A 20,705-nucleotide genomic window follows, 5' to 3' on the forward strand; every position below is an offset into this window, starting at 1 on the left:
GAATTCCTGATAATTCTACCAGAATGGTTGAAAAATATCCTTGTTTAAATTTGACAACGGAAGTAATGAAAAAGACCAGAAACAATACCAGAGGAATAACAGGAAAGGCTAGCGACGTTCATGAAGATTTCTTTAATTTTCTAGTTAATTAATTATCTGTATAATAATTATCAAACACTACCTCCGATCCTAATTATAAGAGCTAATTGACTAATTTGAAGAAATTAAGAAAATAAGTTAAGTTAGTTATTTGTAGTAAATATGTGTTATCTTTCATAAAACATCATTGTTAATAAGTGTACTGGTTAGAACTACCATTATTAGAAAAACTACATTTAAATATAAGAGATAAAGTGGATTGGAGTCTTATACTTAGAATAAAAAAATAATGTCTTATATTAAGGGCTGGAAGTGGTATTTGTTTTGCTTGCTTACTTAACCATCAAGCATGACAAATTCTACATAGCAGCGACACCTTATATTCATTACCCCCTCTCAACTTGTTAACATGTATTAGCTTTTCAAAAATGGTTCTCAAATCAAGTATAATACTTTTCCGATCCTTAATATAAGACCTATTTAATTACTTTAATTAAATTAAGAAAGTTATATAAGTTAGTTAATTATCAGAAATATAATGTTTTTCCTAAAACATTATAATCATCTTCCTTAATATCCTCCATTGCTTTTCTATTTGATTATGGTTGAGAGAGTATTCATATGAGTAATTTAAAAAAATGATAAGTATAAGAAATATGTTTTATATTTACGATCAAAATCAACTCAATAATTAGGTCTTATATTAAGGACCAAGAGTATTTTTTTTTTTGTTTACATACGCTAGTCCCTGGATTATTCCAATTATACTGTAAAATTAAAAAAAATTATACAGTTACATAATAAACAGGAATAAATGTCTTATGCCATCTAGAAGAGAATAAACAAAGGAAGAGAAAATAGTGGGAAGAAGTGGAAAAAAGGAACAAAGAAAGAAAAGGGAAGACTAAGAGTAAAGAGAAAGCAAACGAGAAAGAAAATAAACAAAAGGAACATCAACAATAATTTATGGAAAAATTTACCCACTTCGAGAGCTTCATGGAAATTACAAACCAATTTCTTAGAAAGTATATTCAACAAACGCCACTACTAGTTCCCATCCCATTCCTTCCAATTGGTTTTTAGTCAAGAGGCATGCATGGCTTTCTTTCCAACTTTCCGTAACGTGGTTGTGGTCCCACAAATTAAATTGATCTATACTCCCCTGATACTATTTATAAGACAGAGAAAAAAGATATTTTTTTTTTCTATTTATAGGTTTGTATTGATGTACAATTTTACTCCTCATTTATTATTGTGTTGATTTTGTTTACATGAGGTATAATGTATATTAAATAAGAATAAAGTTGAAAAGTTATTAAATTTTAAATAAAAATTAATGAAGTTTAAAATTTTTCCTGCTCTATGTTAAATATATTAGAAGTGTCTTATAAATAGGATGAGAAGAGTACATCTGCAAGACCCTCAAACTTCTATGATTTATTTATATAGTCACGGTCCAATATTCAACAAGACTAGACCCGTTCCAAAGTTTGATCAATTTGAATGAAATTCCTTGAAAATTAAGGACTAAAAAGAAATTCCGGAAAGAAAAACAAAAACAAAGTTAGTTAATTAACCTGCTGTGCAAGAAACACAGATAAGACGACAACAATTTCATTGGAAAAAAAAAAAGGACCACAACTTCCTGGAAATTCTGCCACACACTTATCGAAAGGGAAAGGGGAAGGCATTAATTAACATTTGAATAACGACTTGACTGATCAGAACCTAAAAAGATATGGAAAATTAGAAATGACTTTTTGATATGGAAAAAAGAAAACAAACACTAGTGGAGGGAAATTGACAATATATCAAAATGACTTGAAAATAAATAACAATGATTGGTCAATAAAATAAAACAAATAATAATGCAAGCGGAATATCAGTGAGAAAATTGACATGCTTCGTTTAATTTATTTAGTGCTATCGCTCAATTATCAAACTTAACAGTAAAAAGCCACTATGAATGACTTTTTTTTTTTTAATTATTAGGCCTAGGTAAAAGCAAACATACGAGTACAAAATACTTAACTCTAACCTCGTAGTAACGAAAAACGTCAGAGCTGAGATGTTAAAGAAATACGTCTGAGTTTTTTTGTGCATGTGTGAGGAAGACTCTCTCTTTCTCTGTTTGGAACGAGTTTCCCTACTCCTCACAATAATAAATATTATGTACTTATCAAATTTTTACCATTTAAATTTTATATAGATAACTCAGATTTAATATTTAATATTTTTATTTTGTAAAAATTTTTTTTAATAGGTATATAATCCAAAATAAATATAATATCTTAACTGTAAGTTTTTTAAAAACTAAATTTTTATTTAAAATTTATTAGTTAAAAATTTTAAATCTAAACTATTAAAACTGATTTTAAGTGATTTGAACTTCACTACGATGATAAGCATATTTATCACTATGATGAACACTAAAACTAGTTCTATGTATCTCCTTATTCGGGAGGTAAACAAATGAATTAGAAAATAATTTGCCGAGTCATCCTTTTTATATTTGCTATATCCACATTAAAAGAGGCATAATAACTGATAAAAAGATTTAACTATATATATGAGTCTGTTTCAATAATTAAATTAATTATAGTGGTTAAATTAAAATTTCTGACGGATTATAATTGTCAAGTATAGAAGTAATTAATTGATTAATTAATTAAAACATAAAAATAACACAAGCCAAGCCTCACAAAAAGGGAAAAAAGAAAAAAAAAACTATATATTAATGGCTCTTCATGGGAGTGTTAAGGCTATTTCTCCAAACAATAAAGGTAAGCTCTCCTTGTCAGTGGTTGTTGAATGTAAAGACCAAGAAGACATTTTGTAATCAAAGGCACTGTACGCACTGACTGACCCTGTTCAAACTTCACACTTGGGCCCAAAATGTGAAAGGACATACTAATATGAACTGTTGGCCAAATCAACTACTTATATACTAAATGCAACTTTAACATGTTTATTACTCATCAATATGAATATATAAACCCAAGTTTAATTTTTTTATTTATATTCTTGTTTTGCTAATAGTGAGGTCAAAAAAATACCCATATTTTTTTTAAAAAAATATTACGACAGTTTTACCATCTGCTTAACAAGGGAGACAAGTCCGGAATAAATAACAAGTGATGAGACATGCATATTTCCCCAGCTTTTCTCTCAAAAGATGGGGGAGATTTTGGAGATTTGCTGCCCATCATTTTTCCACATTTTCTTATCAATTTTGGGACCCATGTGCACTGCTTCTTATGTAATGCTTTGTATTTTCGATTTTATTAATTATTTCAAAAGTTTTGGAATCATTCTCTAAAAGATATTTAAAAATAAAACAATAAAATCGGATAAGATAATTAGTAACATAGTATGCAAATTATTTATAAATAATATGATGGAATAGTAATTTTTCTATTTATAAATATTTTTCTACGAACTACTCCCTCCGTTCCTTATTATAAGAGACAAATAACCGAATTACGTTGATAAAAAAAACAGTTAAAATTAGTTAAGAACAATTAATGTGTAAAAAATATAATTTTTTCTCAAAAATGCCCTCATTAATAAGGAGAGAGAGCATGAGAGAGAACAATTAAATTATTGAAAGAAAGAAAAGTGGGAGGGAGAGAGAGTGTGAGTTGAAAACAATAAATATGGGTAAAATAGGAAATCAACACAAAAAAACAGAGACAACTTTTAAGTGTCTCTTATATATAAGAACATGCCATAAGTATCAAATGTCTCTTATAATAAGAAACGGAGGGAGTATAAAATTGTTATTGTCCGTGTGAATTTAGCTACCTCCCTCCTCTCCTTTTTTTTTTTTCCCGGTCCCTCTTGTCTTCATTTTCTGTGCATCCTAATTTTTTGTTCGAGGCACAGGGTTAAGAGAAAGCAGGGCCATAATGTTACGCTAAGCAGGAGAGAGAGACGATGTGATATCGGATGGGACCGGGGGGCCAACACTGTAAATGACCCGACCCAATAGAAATTTTTTTAAAAAAAAATTTAAATATTAAATTAATTTTATTTACTGTCCTTTAATAATGATTGACAGTATTTAAAAAACAAACGAGAATATATTTTTATAATCATTCTTAATTTAAAAATTAAAAATTTTAAAAAATAATTTTTTGTGGGATTACATTACAAATTTTTAAAAAACGGGTCAAACGGTCTTTTAACAATGCACACAGCAGCAGGAGGGGGACTCACAACGCAATTTCCAATGCAACTCCTTCCACACTCAAACTTCACCGCAGCTTCTCTTATTTCTTCCCCTATAAATGGCCCTTACATAGCCTGGCTTTCGCATAAGCAATCCCACTCCCCCCAGTCCTCTATATATACATATACATAAACCAATCCTCTGATTCACAGCGAACCCATTCACCACACAAAACGACCCTTTCATATATCTTTCCTTCCCTCCCTCTCTCCGGTTCTGTTCATCTTTAGTTTGTCACCTCTGTTCTTCACTGTGACGAATTGGCTGGAGAAGAAGAAGGTGACTCAATGGAGAATCTTCCAAAGTGCCAAGCGAACTATACCCCACTCACCCCTCTCACTTTCCTCGCCAGAGCTGCTTCCTCTTATGCTGACAGAACCTCCCTCGTCTACGACGGAGCCTCTTTCACTTGGTCTCAGACATACGACCGTTGCTGCCGCCTCGCCTCCTCCCTCCGCTCCCTCCACGTCGCCACCCACGACGTCGTAAGTTTCCGTATACACAGGCATGATGGAATCTTTGTTTTTTGTGTACGGTACTTGACATCCTCTAATAACTACGTGGCTGTCCAATTATTTGTGTAACAGGTGTCGGTGTTGGCGCCCAACATTCCGGCCATGTACGAGATGCACTTCGCGGTGCCTATGGCGGGAGCTGTGTTGAACGCAATAAACACTCGTCTTGATGCCAACAACATAGCCACCATCCTCAAGCATTCCGAAGCGAAAGTCTTCTTCGTGGACTACGAGTACGTTCCCAAGGCTGGCGAAGCACTTAGAATCCTCATGGAATCTAACGGCGGCTATTCCTCTTTGCCGCTCGTCGTCGTCATTGACGACCTCAACTCTCCCACTGGCATCCGCATGAACGAGCTCGACTACGAGCTCCTTATCCGCCGTGGCGACCCCACCTTCGTCCCCATCGAGCCTCACGATGAGTGGGCCCCAATTGCCCTTAACTACACCTCTGGCACCACCTCTGCACCAAAAGGCGTCGTTTACAGTCACAGAGGAGCTTACCTCAGTACGCTCAGCTTGATCCTATGCTGGGAGGTTCCCACGGCACCAGTCTACCTGTGGACCCTGCCTATGTTCCACTGTAACGGCTGGACCTTTACTTGGGGGGTGGCGGCGCGTGGCGGCACCAATGTCTGCCTTCGCAACATCACGGCCTTGCAAATCTTCAAGAACATAGCCCTTCACAACGTAACTCACATGTGCTGTGCGCCCATCATCTTCAACATCATCCTCCAGGCTAAACCAGCCGAGCGCCACCGCCTCACCTCGACAGTCGAGATCCTCACCGGAGGCGCGCCTCCCCCGGCGGCGCTGCTCCAACAGATAGAGCCGCTCGGGTTCCACGTCACGCATGCCTACGGCCTTACGGAAGCCACTGGACCGGCGCTTGTGTGCGAGTGGGATAAAAAGTGGAATGATTTGCCGAAAGAGGAACAATCGAAGCTGAAAGCTCGTCAAGGGGTTAGCATATTAACGCTTGCAAATGTTGACGTGAAGAATCTGGAGACGATGGAGAGCGTGCCCAGAGACGGGAAGACGATGGGAGAGATAGTGCTGAGAGGGAGTGGCATCATGAAGGGCTATTACAAGGATCCAAAAGAAACATCCAAAGTGTTCCAAAATGGGTGGTTCAGAACAGGGGATGTCGGGGTCGTACACCCAGATGGTTATTTAGAGATCAAAGACAGGTCCAAGGATGTGATTATCTCCGGCGGAGAAAACATTAGCAGTGTCGAGGTGGAGAATGTTCTTTACAACCATCCGAGGGTGTCGGAAGCTGCGGTGGTGGCAATGCCTCACCCGAAGTGGGGAGAAAGCCCCTGCGCCTTCATAGCTCTGAAGAAGAATGAAACAGGGAAGAAGACCAGCGATGACGACGACGTCACGGAGAGTGATATGATTGGGTATTGCAGGAAGAGGATGTCACACTTCATGGTTCCGAAGGTCGTCAGGTTCATGGACGAGCTGCCAAAGACCTCAACGGGTAAGATTCTCAAGTTTGAATTGAGGGAGAATGCGAAGGCGTTCGTTGTGCCCGAAGATGTAAAGACGACGTCGTCTAGCTCTGCACGGGTTGATCGAAATAACAACAATAATAATGAAGGTGGTCATTACAACGAACAGGTTTTGGCTCTTTCCCGTCTTTGAATCGAATCACTCAGGTCCTTTTTCTTGGGAAAACAATGGAAAGAGGGTAAAAGAGCCCAACAAAGTTCTGTGTGTTTGTGTACATACTCTGTAATTGGGAGAGATGCTATGTAGCAAGTATGTACTTATTTTAAGTAGTTTTTATTTGAGTAAAACAACCTTAAACCCCGCTTGTCCTATGGATACGTATTTAAGCTTTTAAATGTCTTTTTTATTTTAAAATATTAATGATCAGCGGGCTATACAACTAGTCCATGTGTATATAATTCTTCGATTCTAAATATACAATTTATTTTGAAGTGCAAATTAATTAGGCACCACTTCACATGTGCGAGTGTAATGTACAAAATGCAATTAGTGTATCAAAAAATAATATAATAATTAGCTTTAATTTTTTAATAAATACATTTGGGATCAGCATCTAAACTGGTTCTACAGTTAAATATATCTTGACAGGGAAAAAAAAATATTTGAGTGATTTTAACATTATGGATGTCGCATATACGTTGGTCGTTGGATCAAGGGTAAGAAATGTGAGAAAGGCGGATAAAAATCAAACTCTTCCCAAGCGGGCATTTACCGGTTTCAAATGGACTTTTAGAACGATGAGATAACACCTAAACAAACTAATGGAAAAAGCTCACTTGGAACAACAAAATTGCTGTCCAAACATGCCCTTAAAATAAATTTTTGATTTCCAAAAATGGTCAGCAAATTCTAAAAAAGTGTGTGGAATTATTGTCAAAAAAACAAATAATGTACGAAGATCAAATTGTCATGATAATAAATGTCCTAATAATAAGTGGTGAAATCGGTAGCTGTAAATTCTAAAAAGGTGTGAATGTTAGATAATGAAAGTGATAACCATAAATTTTTGGTTGTTTAAGTGTTAATTTGATCTCCAAACTTTAATAACTTTTTTTAGCATAAAATGACCATTGGATTGTGGGTACGGGTCGGCCGAAGATACCTTACCCGTACCCTAACCCACCCAGACATGGGGTCCAACACCTGCCAATCCAACGTGGGCCCCCCGCCCCTTCTTCCGTCATATTTATAAATTATAATCAAGCCCTTACCAAAAGCTTACTCTTCAACCCCCTCGTCCGTAAGTTTAGCCGGTAAAAAAGTCGGACTCTCTCACAAAAAAAAAAAAGCTTTAATTCTTAGAAGTGTCATTTTGTTGTGGCTTTAGTCACTGTACCGGGGAAGGTATCACCACAGCAAAGTAAAACTGAGAGATTTCTACTTATTGGGCCAGAAAAAAAAAAAAACTTGCTTGTCATGCTCCTGTGCTTATAGGGACAGGTCTCAATAGATCAAGTATTAGGTATCCTGTTCTTAGATCGTGGGTAAAAAGAAAAAAAAAGCTTGCTCTTCACTTACGCGCGTAGAAAGCCACCATAGAAGTAGTAATTGAGAAGGATGAGACGCACGAGTTTTTCAAGCCCTCGTCACTTATTATTAGGACATTTATTATCATGACAATCTGATCTTTGTACATTATTTGTTTTTTGTTGGGAGCTGAGAAGGACTATGAGCCCTAACAATAATTCCACATATTACTAGCAGAGTTAGATTTAGCGGGAGAAGTTACTCCCTCCAAACATAACAAACTAAGATTTAAATTTTTATTAAGACAAATGCATATATTTAATACTCCATCCTTTCCTAATTATAAGATCTTTTTTTTAATGGATTTGTTTCTTTTTATAAGGTCCTTTTTGAGTTTGTCTGAATATTTAATGCATTGATAAATTTTATATATTACATTCTCTCTCTATTTATCTCATTATTACTCTTTTACATTTATTAGGGGTATATTTAAAAAAAATCATATTTGTTATATATTAATTGCTTTTAACTGTTTTCTTAAAAAACATAATTTGGCCAAAAGGTTTTTATAATTAGAGACGGAGTAGTACTTTATAATGACTCAGATCAGACTGTCTTAATTGAGAGGATATCTGTGCTTAAAAAAAAAAAATCACATATTAAAATTTTTTGAAAATTATTCATGCGATTTAATCATTCTTTTTGGCCGGCTGCATATATTTTTATATTTAAAATAATCTTATTCAAGTTACTGTCACTCTTGAACAATTCTTCTAATAATGAAAATTGGTGATCGTGATTCGAAACCACGTTGTGGTTGTGGTTAGCCATAACGATATTTATCCACACAAAAGAAGGATCATGAATCGGCCAATGGAGATCGACAGTTAGATTTTGTGAGCACTTCTGGATAAGTGGGCCTTCAGAATCTGAGCCCAAGCGAATCGGGCGCCGAGTGCAGTTTCCAACTCGTGACTCGGTTGGTTAAACTCAAGTAGTATTCATCTATCGCTATCAACTCAAAAGTTCTAACGGCGACAATCTTCAGCGTTACTTTTTTATACTGTTTCATGAAAGGAAACTAATAAAACAAAACAAAACAAAACAAACATATATACAATTAAAATTTTATGGGCAATTTGCTCATATCCATTATATCAAGTTTTTTAATTATATATGACAATGTATCATATTTTTAAAATATTAGTATTTAATATCATTATATTAAAAATCTACATGAAATTAAAAAAAAAAAGATACACAACCACTTGTGATTTGAAAAATTAATACACTGAATATAAGTAATTTAATCTAAATTTTCCCCCCAAATTTTATTACCCAAAAATATCGAAAACGGGCTGGTGCAACTTACCTTCAGCGAATGCTATTCTTTTTCACACATATGCAATGTATTTTGAATTATACTACCTCTATTTCTTAACATATAAATTAGTTTAATATTCAATTTAGTCTTAAATATAATATTTCAATTTACTTTATCTCTCTCTGTTTTTTTTAAAGTAGTGCTTGTAATAGTTATGTATGTTAAATGTTCTATCAAATAACAGTTCTAACTAATTCATATGATTAGCAATAATATTTTAGGGAAGATAACATCTATTTATTACAAATAACTAACTTAACAAATTTTCTTAATCTATTCAAATTAGTCAATTAACTCTTATATTAAGAACCGGATATAGTATATAAATATTTTTTCTTTTGAAAATTTTTACACGTAGTTAAAAATACATTGTACCCGCTAAATATGAATCAAACACGTCCTCTGAGTAGAAACTATTTCCACATAATTAAATATATATTGCATATAATTGATAAAGGGGTGCGCCAACCGGTAAGAGATGCTATAAAAAATCATGAATAAATGATAGCAACTTCAAATTGTTTTGCTGGTCAAAAAACTTCAAAGGGTTTAAAGCTGAAAAGCACAGCGACTATCCGGAGTCCTACCGTGTCTTAAAACACAAAATTTAAGAGTTGATCGAGATAATTTGCTCTCTTTTTTCTTCCTCCACAGTTCATGGTATGTGACAAATCTGATTTTCTTTTTCAAAGATAAGGAAAAGACGATATCATAATAAGGCAAAGTGGGAATAAGTCCATAAACTCAAAAAAACAAAACAGAAAAGGCCAAAGAGATAAAACCATCCACCATCTTCCCGAGCCTATTCTGCAAGGTGCACCTCCTTTGATTGCATCGTCTGGTAACGGAAGAGGGAAGCATCCAGCGGCCAAATCTATCATGGTCGCAATTTACTCACACCTCTCACATAAATCACTGTGTTGAATCAATGACCAAATCTTTGTGTATATATATGTTACTTCCGGTTTTTAATATAAGAATTCGTTTGAATTTTATTTTAATTCTAAATATAAAATCTAATATATTTTGTTTCTCATATTTATCTACTTTTTTTTTTCAAGATAATCCCTATAATAATGATAATTCTAACCAATATAGTTGATTAACAAGAATATTTTAAGAAAAACAATACCTGTTTATTACAAATAACTAACTTAACTCGTTTTCTTAATTTACTCAAATTAGTCAACTAATTCTCATACTAAATTTCAAAAGTAGTACTCCTCCGGTCCTTAATATAGGACCCAATTGTTGAGTTGGTTTTAGTCATAAATATAAGACCCATTTCTCATATTTATCAATGTTCTCTAAATTACCCCTATGAATACTCCCTCAACCATAATCAAGTAGAAGGGGGAGAGAGGGTATTAAGAAAGATGATTATGGTATTTTAGGAAAAACGTGTTACATTTCTTATAATTAACTAACTTACTTAACTTTTTTAATTTAATCAAATTAGTTAAATAGATCTTATATTAAGGACCGGAGGAGTATATTGTTAATCAAAATATTCCGCTTAATATGTGCTCCTTGATTTTTCTCCACTTCATACTATCTAATCTACTTTTTTTTACCGGTGTCCCTAACATGCTTCTCTATACATGCATGCTCGAACCACTTTAAACAATTTTCAAACATTTTTTTTAACAGTAGGTCCACGCTTACTCGTCCCATGACATTTACTCCTTTCGCTTGACTTTTATTTTAATCATAAATATAAAATCTAATACATTTTATTTTTCATATTTATTAACTTTTTTTTGAGATAATCTTTATGATAATGGTAGTTCTAAACTTCTAGTCAATATAGTTGATTAGCAAAAATATTTTAAGAAAGACATCTATTTATTACAAACAACTAAGTTTTTTTTTTTAATCTACTCAAATTAATGAACTAGCTTCTCATACTCAGTTCTAGAGGTAGTATATTGTCAATCAAAATATCCCGCTTAATATGTGCTCTTTGATTTTTCTCCACTTCATACTATCTCTTTTTTTTTTTTTTACCGTTGTCTCTAACATCCTTCTCTATACATGCATGCTCAAACCACTTTAAACAATTTTCAATCATTTTTTTTAACAGCAGGTCCCACGCTTACTCGTCCTATGACATTATTCCTTTCACTTGACAACATGCTTACTAAATTATCATATACTTATTATCCATATAATATAAAAATATAACATGAAAGCAACCAGTTAAAAATCACTTCTGACCACCGAATTTTTAAAAGCAGCGTGAACTCCTAAATTTTAAAATAAATGAAACATATGAAGGTTTGGGCAACAATAAGAGAAATGGTGTTGGGTACGAAGAAGCTAACCGACGTTGTTAAGACTATGCGAGGAAGCTTAAACATCAACGCATAATTTCCCTCAAGATACTGTTCAACCAACGGCACCCACCGCATATCCCAGCTTATATCCTGCTTCATAAAGTTTCACTTTTTTCTGTTTTTAATAACAAAAGGTAAACAGCAAGGAAATTACAAAATAAGTTGGAGGTTAGTAGGTAGGCGGCTCCTGACTCCTGGAGCACATGAGATGGAGACAAAAGTGTGTGGAGAGAGCATGATAGGATAGAGCATCGGCGCATGTGTTAGTTGCAATTTTCTCTTTGATAGAGAGCTCCAAATAACAGTACCACCACCAAAGACCAACCACATCAAGCACGCGTGTTTAATTTGCCCGGGGACGACGAGGACGCAAATCGCACGACTCACGAACAACATGACGATGAAGCTCTTGATCCTTCTGGGTGTCTGTCCACAAGAACCATCCCTGCCGGATTTTGAGCAGGCTGAGCCCTCGGCAATCTCTTGGCTGTCAACAGAATTCACCGGTCATGGCATAAAACGTAAAATAATTCCAAACAAAAAGCTCCATGTAAGAGAAATACGAATATTATCACCAAACCGATGGCAGTAGCCAGCAGGCCAATATATGCTTGCAGATCATGCGAGTCCAGAGACAGCCCACAAAAGGCATATTTATTCATGTATTTATTTTTTTAGTTAGAGTAATAGACACTAACAAGCCTCAGTTTGTAAGTGGGATCGAAATAGTGACTTTTCATTAACAAAGAAGCTTTCATGCCATTAGGCTTAACAAGGCCTTTAGCTAAAAGTATATTTATTTTGACATTAACAAGTGTTACAACTCATAAACATGTCAGTTTCACAGTCGCTAACCAATCACATGGGTATTTAACTATTTATATCATTACAGTTTAAACTTCAGCAAACCCCGGCCTGAAAAACATCCAACTTCAATCCAAGCCAAAATATTGGAAATACGAAAAATATCCTGCTCCACAAACTAGGGGCAGACTTCTCTCTAGAGGAAAGACACGTCTCCCCTTCTAAATTATCTTCATGCAATTCAATAAAGGAAGCAAACCAAACACGAGTCGCATTAGAATTATAAATCATCCTCATTAAGCAGCCGAAAACACAGGATAGGAAAGGAACCATACCTATTTCATAAAATATATCATTTACATTGGCTGCAGTTTTGGCAGAGGTCTCCATGAAAAAGAGACCATTTTCCTCAGCATATACACGGGCCTCCTGCAATGCCAATATTAGAAATAATGAGCTGGTGAATAAAGAAATTGCCCAATCATGAAAGAAGAGTATAAGCATACTGCTATAACGTATCACCAGAATTGCAGCTCGATCAGATTGTGAAAGGAAATAGAATTCTTAATTAATAAGATCATACATCCTGATAGGAATAGCCAAAAATAGTAATACTTACTTCAGCTGTCACTTGCCTCTTATCTTCCAGGTCAGCTTTGTTACCAGCAAGAGCCATAACCATATTAGGGTTCCCTGCAACAACCAAATTGAATTCATTCATTAAATTTCTACTTATGCGGACCTAGACCCCATACTCCGAAAGTAAGGCCTAAAGGGTTGGATCTTATCAAGAGGATATCAACTTTAAATTAAAACTACAAGGGAATCTGCCCACTGTTATTTCTCGAGTCATAACACCTGTGACCAATTCCATAATGTAGGAGTCATAGAAGATCGGTGATAGTGAAGCATCAGAAGCATATATATATATATATATGTATATGTATGTATATATAGGTAAATTACATATTATTTAATGCCTTAGAAAGTGGGAATTTGAGGAAAACACACGTCAGAAAATAACGCAGGGAGAAATTGAAGAAGATAATACACATTAGGTGACAGCACGTCTTTAGGCATTATTTTTTTTTTGGGGGGGGGGGGTTTCGGTCTTTAGGCATTAGTTTTAAATAATAACTAATACCATACATTTGTTAGAGTTCCCTTTTTTCTTTCTTGTCTTTTTTGTCTAACGTTGTGATTAGGCTATCATTGTGGGCTTATTTGTAGCTTCCCTTAAAACAGCCCATTCTCTCTCTCATTCTCATCAACTTTCGCACCCTAACCATCCATTCTAGATCACTGCCACGGAACAAAACGACTAATCTATACTTTCCCCCATATTTGGGTTCACCTAGATCAAAAGTAAGACAGATTAAAGAATTTCACAAAGCATTGTGAAAATACGTAGACAAGATTGCCTTATTTGTAAGGGCTATTAGTTCATCCCCGGGTTTATAAACGTACATTAGATATTTGATTCATTTACTTTGTAAGTCCCTATAGTTTCATCACAAATTCAAAATGTTCCTTATATTTCGAAAGTTTGAAATCAAATCCTCATAGTTTCTGAATCTTGTAATTGGGTATCCACTATGACAATGATTAGAAATCCAATGACACATACGATGACCCGGCAGGCTCTGCAATCCTACTGCCGAGACTCTCAAACTCCCAAGCCTAGATTCTTTGGACTTTGATGGTGAATTGAGGCTGTAAAGAGGCCATCTAGCTAGTCGCAAAACTACATCATTGATGACTCCCCATATTTTGTGATATTTGATATATTTTTAGGAGTTATTTGCGGAGTCATCATTACACTTTGGAGATCTTTTAATTCCTTTTCTATAGAACTGGGCTCATTGCTATTTTTGTGAATTATTGGTAAATATGGAGGGAATTGAGTAAAAACTGATTTAAAGCAATCAAATATTATTTTTCATTGGTGTTCATGCGGTATTTTGTAGAGATGGAAGACATTGAGGAGTGGTCCCTGGTGCATTAGCACCAACATTGTGGTGCCGCAGCTCAGTAAGACAATAACAAGAAAATAATGACCATAGTCTTTGGTGTCACAAATGAACAGCTTCACTTGGACATGATTTTGAGGGTTTCCTCATATAATTCAAGGCTTTTCTTTATTTTCGACTTGAGAGGAGGCTTGCAACCCAAATGGAGGCGGATCAAGGCTTGGAGATGTGGAATATCAATGGCACAAATGAAAATTCGGCACCTATTACTAGTGAGACATGAAAAAGTAATCGAGGCTTAGATTTAATTTTGTAGCTAGATTTTATTCTCCTTTAATCATTGTTCAAGTCATGCCTTACTCAAATTAAGTGAACTTATTAAATTAATGCTAAATCAGGTTGTTGAACCAAGTCCTCATGAGAATGATATTCTACTTATCACTTTATCACTTGATAAGTCCCATGAACTTACAGCATTGTAGGTTTTAATATTCTATGCCAATCAGTCATTGCAACACTTAATTTAGCCAACAACTACTTCTAATTCTCGTAATAGACTACAATCACAACAACCTATCAACACATTTGCCGTAGGTTGTCATGGCAGGGACTCAATTACAAGTTTGAAAACAGTAAGAACCAAGTAACAAGGTATTAAAGTTAAGGATTAACAGTGGGATGAAACTAGTAATCAAAACATACATTTTTGGATCTACTTTTTCATTCTATATATTTAATAAGCATCTATTATGTCGCAGTAATCTATTCATATCAAACATTCGTAGAAAAAGGAAATCAGCAAATACCTTGTTTTTGAAGTTCTTGGACCCACTTCCTTGCACGTGTAAATGAATCCTTCAAATACAATATGAAACCTATTATATGAAACCTTGGGGCACAAAGGGAATAAAAAACTCAAAAGCATAGTTTAGCAAAGCAAGACAAGAGATCAACATCCAACCCACACCAAATCCAACAACGCTCATGAAAGATGTCGAAAAGTATATTCCAAAAACGGGACACTACTTCATGATGCAAAAACCAATGACCATTTGCCTCAAAAACTCCAATGACACATCGCACAAACAGCCTATGAAATAGGCTTCATTGGCCTACTTCAATACAGTCAAAATATGATGAGGGAGAGATATCATACTGCGCTGGTAATATCATAGACAATGATGGCAGCAGCAGCGCCTCTGTAATACATAGGAGCCAAGCTGTGGTACCTCTCCTGTCCAGCAGTGTCCCAAATTTCAAATTTAACAGTTGCATCATTAACCGCCAATGTCTGTGAAAAGAAGGCTGCCCCTATTGTTGATTCCTGTCCTAACAATAAACCATAAACTCAGCAACAGAGACTTAATTAGTCTATCTCTTAGGCTTTGGCACAAACTAGCATACATGGGAACGAAAACCGCCAACATGGATATTGTCGTAAATAGAAGATCAAACACAATCGTTTTCCCCCCTTTGTTTCTTTATGCACTGTTTGGAAAGTGTTTTCTAGAAAGGAAATGAGAAATACACCTATCCTATTTTCTTTCACATTTCCTTCCTAGAAAATATTTTTCTGCCCACCACACATTGCCTTAGAGTATCAAAGATTACTGGGTATAAGGGAAAAAGCATCCAAACCTGTGCTTTCTGTGATCAGCAGAAACGATTCTCGCCTTCTAAATAATGGATTTTAGAAACATTCTAACTAAAACAGCACATCGCTGATAAAACTTAAATTCACATTATAATTTTATCCGAGAAAAAAGTCAGTTGAACTTCACTCAAACGAGCTAAATTCAAAATGACAAAAAATTGTTTGTCCACGCAGAAAGACATCTGATTCACAGAATATTTTCAGCTTATCAGTATAGCCAGCTTTTCTTAAGTAAAATTTCAAGCACACCTAACCCAAATACAAGCAGCAAAATCTTCAAGAGAAGGTCCAAATAAATGATGATGTAAAATAACCTGGAATTCAAGAAATTGACCCTTGACAAATCGCAAAACCAGGCTGGACTTTCCGGCACCCATATCACCTAGGAGAACCTGATCATCAATTGAGAGTATTATAACCTCAAACCTGGGAAGGAAACAAAAACAAAGAAATAAGAAGGAATCAAAATCAAACTCACCAATTTGGCGTTGAGATTGTTGTGCCCGATCGTAGCCATGGTAATAAATTGAATCGATTGGAAGGGAAGCGCACCTAGACCCAACCAATCGAGGGAAAAACAGAAATTCCCAGAAGTTGAGAGAATCACACAATTAGCCGAGGATTGGAATCAAAGACAGAGAAAGAAGAATCCAAAGCAGACTCTCTCGGTTGTATAACTTTTCCCTCACAATGATTGCTGCGTGTTAACTAATATCATTTATAGACACTGTATTGTATTTGGGGACTAAACCCGCATGATGTATTTTATATCTGTTATCAGGTAAAAAAATTAAATAATTGTTAAAATTCTAAATAACTGGAATATCATCCTTTATAAGCAATATACAGTAGGTTGGGAAAATAACATTCTGCTGTATATGTTCCTTTTTATTCAGTGTGATTGTTTCTTAATATAAAAAATACTTTGTTTTTAATTTTTTCTTTTTTGCTCTTATTCAGGGGATGCAAAATTACAGATACAAGAGCAGCAAACATTCTTTCCTATTTTCCATGCATCACAAGCATTACTAAGTGAGAGATTAAAAGTAAGACTATCGCTCTAAATATAAAAACTAATTAGCTAGTTTAAATATAAGATTCCAAACCATTCTGTTTCTTAAATTTATAATGTGTTTTTAAAAATATTCACATTAATTATAAAATATTTTCACTCAAATGTACTTTTTAGTGTATATGGCTGAGTTGAATAAGTAATTTAAAGAAGCCAACACATATTTATTACAAATAATTAATTTAACTATTTTTTTTAATTTTTACAAATTAGTTATTTAACTCTTATATTAAACACAGAAAATAGTATATTAATATATACACGTGATTAAGTAACATAATAAATTTTTTTGTCACAATTGCAACTATTGATAAATTATATGTAGGAGGTTTGGATAAGGAGAATATGATACCTTTAAATTTATATTTGAATATTTAGTCATTTTAAATAATTTTAATTTTTATGATCATTTTCTGTAAATATCACTTTCTATTACCATTCTCTCTAATTTTCTCTAAATAATAAGAAAAGCTATGATCGGAACGTGACAACATAATGTAATAGGAACAACATCGCAGGGTTAGGCCGAGATCCCGTTGTCATTTGCGGAGATGCTGAGAGATAACAGGAAAGTTGGGGGAAAGCCGGAACCGGATCTTCTCAGAAGCAATTTTTTCAGCGTCCCTCAGCGTCCTAAAACCCAGTCCATTTAGATGATCTAAAAGCCTACATTGGGCCAAGTCATCAAGCTGTCTGCTCCCACAAACTCTGGCAGTGCGTCTTCAACCTTCTGCTTCTCTCTCCTCTTCCGACCCCCCCACCTTTCGGCTTCTGTCTCCTCAGTAGCCACATGAACTATACAGCTTTCTTATGAATTTCTCATTGAGTTGAAGCATCCCCTGAATTATTTGCATTGCCCATAATACATAACATGATGGGAAGATGAAACCACGGCATGTGGGAGACTATAGGGTTTCTATATCAGAAACATGACTTTTGTTGAGGGTCAAATTTGGCTAGTGAAAGAGAACCATACAAATGCAGTGTTTCTACATTTGGTGACCCCTCAAGTCCTGTACGTAGGTATCCTACAGACAAGTTTTGTGCTAAGACCTGATTCTTTGAGAGTGAATTGTTGTTCGTATTATCCTTGCAAGGGACCTTTTCACATCTGTAAACCAAACTTCATTCTCAATATTTCTTTTTTTTTCCTTCCACTCAGCTTTCAGCTTATGTAAATTTGTTTTGGCCGGATCAGCTTATGTAAGTTAACTCCTAATCTATATATGAATACAGTTGATAACATCAGCATAAGACAGTACCGAGATTTTCCAGCAGTGTCATGGCGTATAATTTGACGCGTGAATTCATGACCCATCACAGAGTGTTGATGGACTAACGCCAATTATGGCAAATCCTCACTATATAATTGAGATGAATTCATGTCAGAATGTTTCTATTTTTCTTGTTACATTAGAATACTCCGGTACTAAATACAAGACCTTTATATATACTGGTATAAAGGTTTTATATTTAGGATCGAAAGAAGAAGAGTAGAATGTTTCTATGTTGTTCAGTGAGAGTTAAGAGACAGGGACTTGACCCACAGCCGAATTCAGAGCAAGGCTTCACTCGCGGTGGCTCTTGAAATGTCGCCATAGAGAAGATTGGCCAACGCCCTGTGTTGCAGGGAATTAAAGTCTTGATATAGGAAGGGGAGAAGGATAAGTTGTGAGAAATAGAGGCGTGAGATTGAGCATGGCGATGCACAAGATGGTTGTTTACCAACAAGTGGGCGGGGATCGGAAGATGGGAAGAGAGAGAAGGCCAAGGTTGAAGACGGCACTGCCAGTGTTTGTGGGACCAGACGCACTGATGAGACATTCAATTTTAAGGCTCGATGACTTGGCCCAATATGAGCTTTTAGATCATTTAAACGGATTGGATTTTAGGACGCTGAGGGACGCTGAAAAATTGCTTCTCAGAAGATCTGATTCCGGGGAAAGCCGCCCCAAGCCGCAGGATCCTCAAAAAATGTCCAAATATGGGCCAAGCGGGGCCTGCTTAGAATCAAACACGAGCTTCGACAGTTGGCAAACTTTGGTTGATATCTATTTTAAAAATTTTAATCTTCTTTTTAAAAAAAAAATTATGAACATTGATTGATTTTACAGGATTATTTTTCTTTATGTATTTTATGCATCGAAATATTATATACACTAGCGCATAATTATTAAATTTTTTGATTATGTTTGTTTCCTATAATGTGTGATCTTCATATTATGTTTGAAGATAATACCATGCTTTTGATTAATTGATAAAATTAATTTCTTTAAATCTTTCTCTTTCTTTCCTTCCCCCCCGGGGGGGAAAAAAGCCTTCTCATGTTGAGCCAACCTGGACCAACACCAGTTTGGTTTGACTCAGTCGGGAAGATATGATTTAGAAAGATTTTGCTGTCAAATATATGTAACAAGACATTGAGCAATATTAAAAAGATTAATTAAATTAGTTATTCATAATAAATAAGTGTTATATTCTCTAAAGTATTCTTGTGTACTAAAATAAAAATATTTTAATATGTACAATCATCATAGGGATTATTTTAAAAATAAATAAATAAATATGAGAGACAAGGTAAATTGAGATATTATATTTAGAACCAAATTCAATTATTAACTAGCTATTATATTTAGAATCAGAAGAAGTATAATAATATCTTTTTAAAAAGGCCTCTAAGATATGCTCAAAACTATTAAGTACTACTACCTCTTGTTCTTAATATAAAAACTAGTTTGAAATTTAATTTAGTTTTAAATATAAGACTCCCAATCCACCTTCTTTTCAATATTTATCTGATTTGTCCTCAAATAATCCTTATAATAATTACATATATCAAGGAGTTACTATCAATGAGAAATTCAGATACACATGAATGACATAATTAACAAGGATGTTTTTGATAAAGAAAATATACATTTATTACAAATAATTAGTTTAACTAATTTTTTTAATCTCTCTAAATTAATCAACCAGATCTTATGTTAATGAGAAGAGGTAATATTAAACTAATTTTGGCTCACCGTTTTTCCATCCATGGAGAGTAATCATGGATTTTGCAGTCAAATCTAAGGCACCAAGACATTGAGTTTTATAATATCTTTCAGCCACTCTTAGCGGGACAACGAATGGCTTCTGTGACTAAAGGGCGGACAAAAAAGATTAAGATTCTAATGCTGTCCTTAATTTTTACTTGCACAGGCTTTGATTGTTGTGATCTCACTGTCAAGGACAACAAAAAGTATTCTAATTATCATCAAAAGTAAATTTTTTTAATTACATGTTATATTTAATGTCTCACAAAGAGGTGTGAACAAATGATGTCCTTGAATCTTGTCCTTTCAATATCAACTTATGCTCTCCCTCTTTTTCTTTAATAAGGAAAAATCTCCTTTAGTCCGTGATTCCTAGAAAGCAAATTTTTCTAAAGTGACGCCAGTAGCATTTTTGAAGTTACAGTTAGAAGGACGTTTAATACTCAAAAGTCAAAATCAACTTCTATTGATCGCAAACTCAAAAAATGATCTTTCAAGCAAGGGAGAAATTAAAAGGAGAGACGGAGAGATCTCATTTAGCTTGATTTAGATTAGATACATTTCTCAGTTTTATAAGAATGTATTACATTTGAAAGCTTATTAGTGCAGTCATTGAAATA

At 34.6% G+C, this 20,705-nt stretch overlaps 2 protein-coding genes across 3 annotated transcripts; one reads left to right on the top strand and one right to left on the bottom strand.

Moving 5' to 3' along the window:
• Positions 1–4,396: 4,396 nt before the first annotated feature.
• Positions 4,397–6,756, top strand: LOC114726341 (butyrate--CoA ligase AAE11, peroxisomal-like). Its single transcript, XM_028912919.1, has 2 exons — positions 4,397–4,815; positions 4,918–6,756. Exons 1-2 carry the CDS (start codon positions 4,618–4,620, stop codon positions 6,493–6,495), a joined length of 1,776 nt encoding a protein of 591 aa, XP_028768752.1. The 5' UTR covers positions 4,397–4,617; the 3' UTR covers positions 6,496–6,756.
• Positions 6,757–11,465: 4,709 nt separating this feature from the next.
• On the bottom strand, positions 11,466–16,671 carry LOC114726333 (ras-related protein RHN1). 2 transcript variants are annotated; one of them, XM_028912912.1, is made up of 7 exons: positions 16,457–16,669; positions 16,293–16,370; positions 15,481–15,648; positions 15,131–15,179; positions 12,974–13,047; positions 12,690–12,783; positions 11,466–12,037 (listed from the first exon to the last, which is right to left on the bottom strand). In XM_028912912.1, the coding sequence occupies exons 1-7, from the start codon at positions 16,493–16,495 to the stop codon at positions 11,934–11,936; spliced, it is 606 nt and encodes a 201-aa protein (XP_028768745.1). In that variant the 5' UTR covers positions 16,496–16,669; the 3' UTR covers positions 11,466–11,933. The 2 variants fall into 2 exon arrangements, with proteins under 2 accessions (XP_028768745.1, XP_028768744.1); XM_028912911.1 differs by lacking the exon at positions 11,466–12,037 and adding an exon at positions 12,266–12,584 and having other exon boundaries at positions 16,457–16,671.
• Positions 16,672–20,705: the final 4,034 nt, after the last annotated feature.

Source organism: Neltuma alba, unplaced genomic scaffold (genome assembly GCF_004799145.2).
Source record: "Neltuma alba isolate B1F8T4 unplaced genomic scaffold, ASM479914v2 tig00012375_pilon, whole genome shotgun sequence".
Classification (NCBI taxonomy): domain Eukaryota; kingdom Viridiplantae; phylum Streptophyta; class Magnoliopsida; order Fabales; family Fabaceae; genus Neltuma; species Neltuma alba.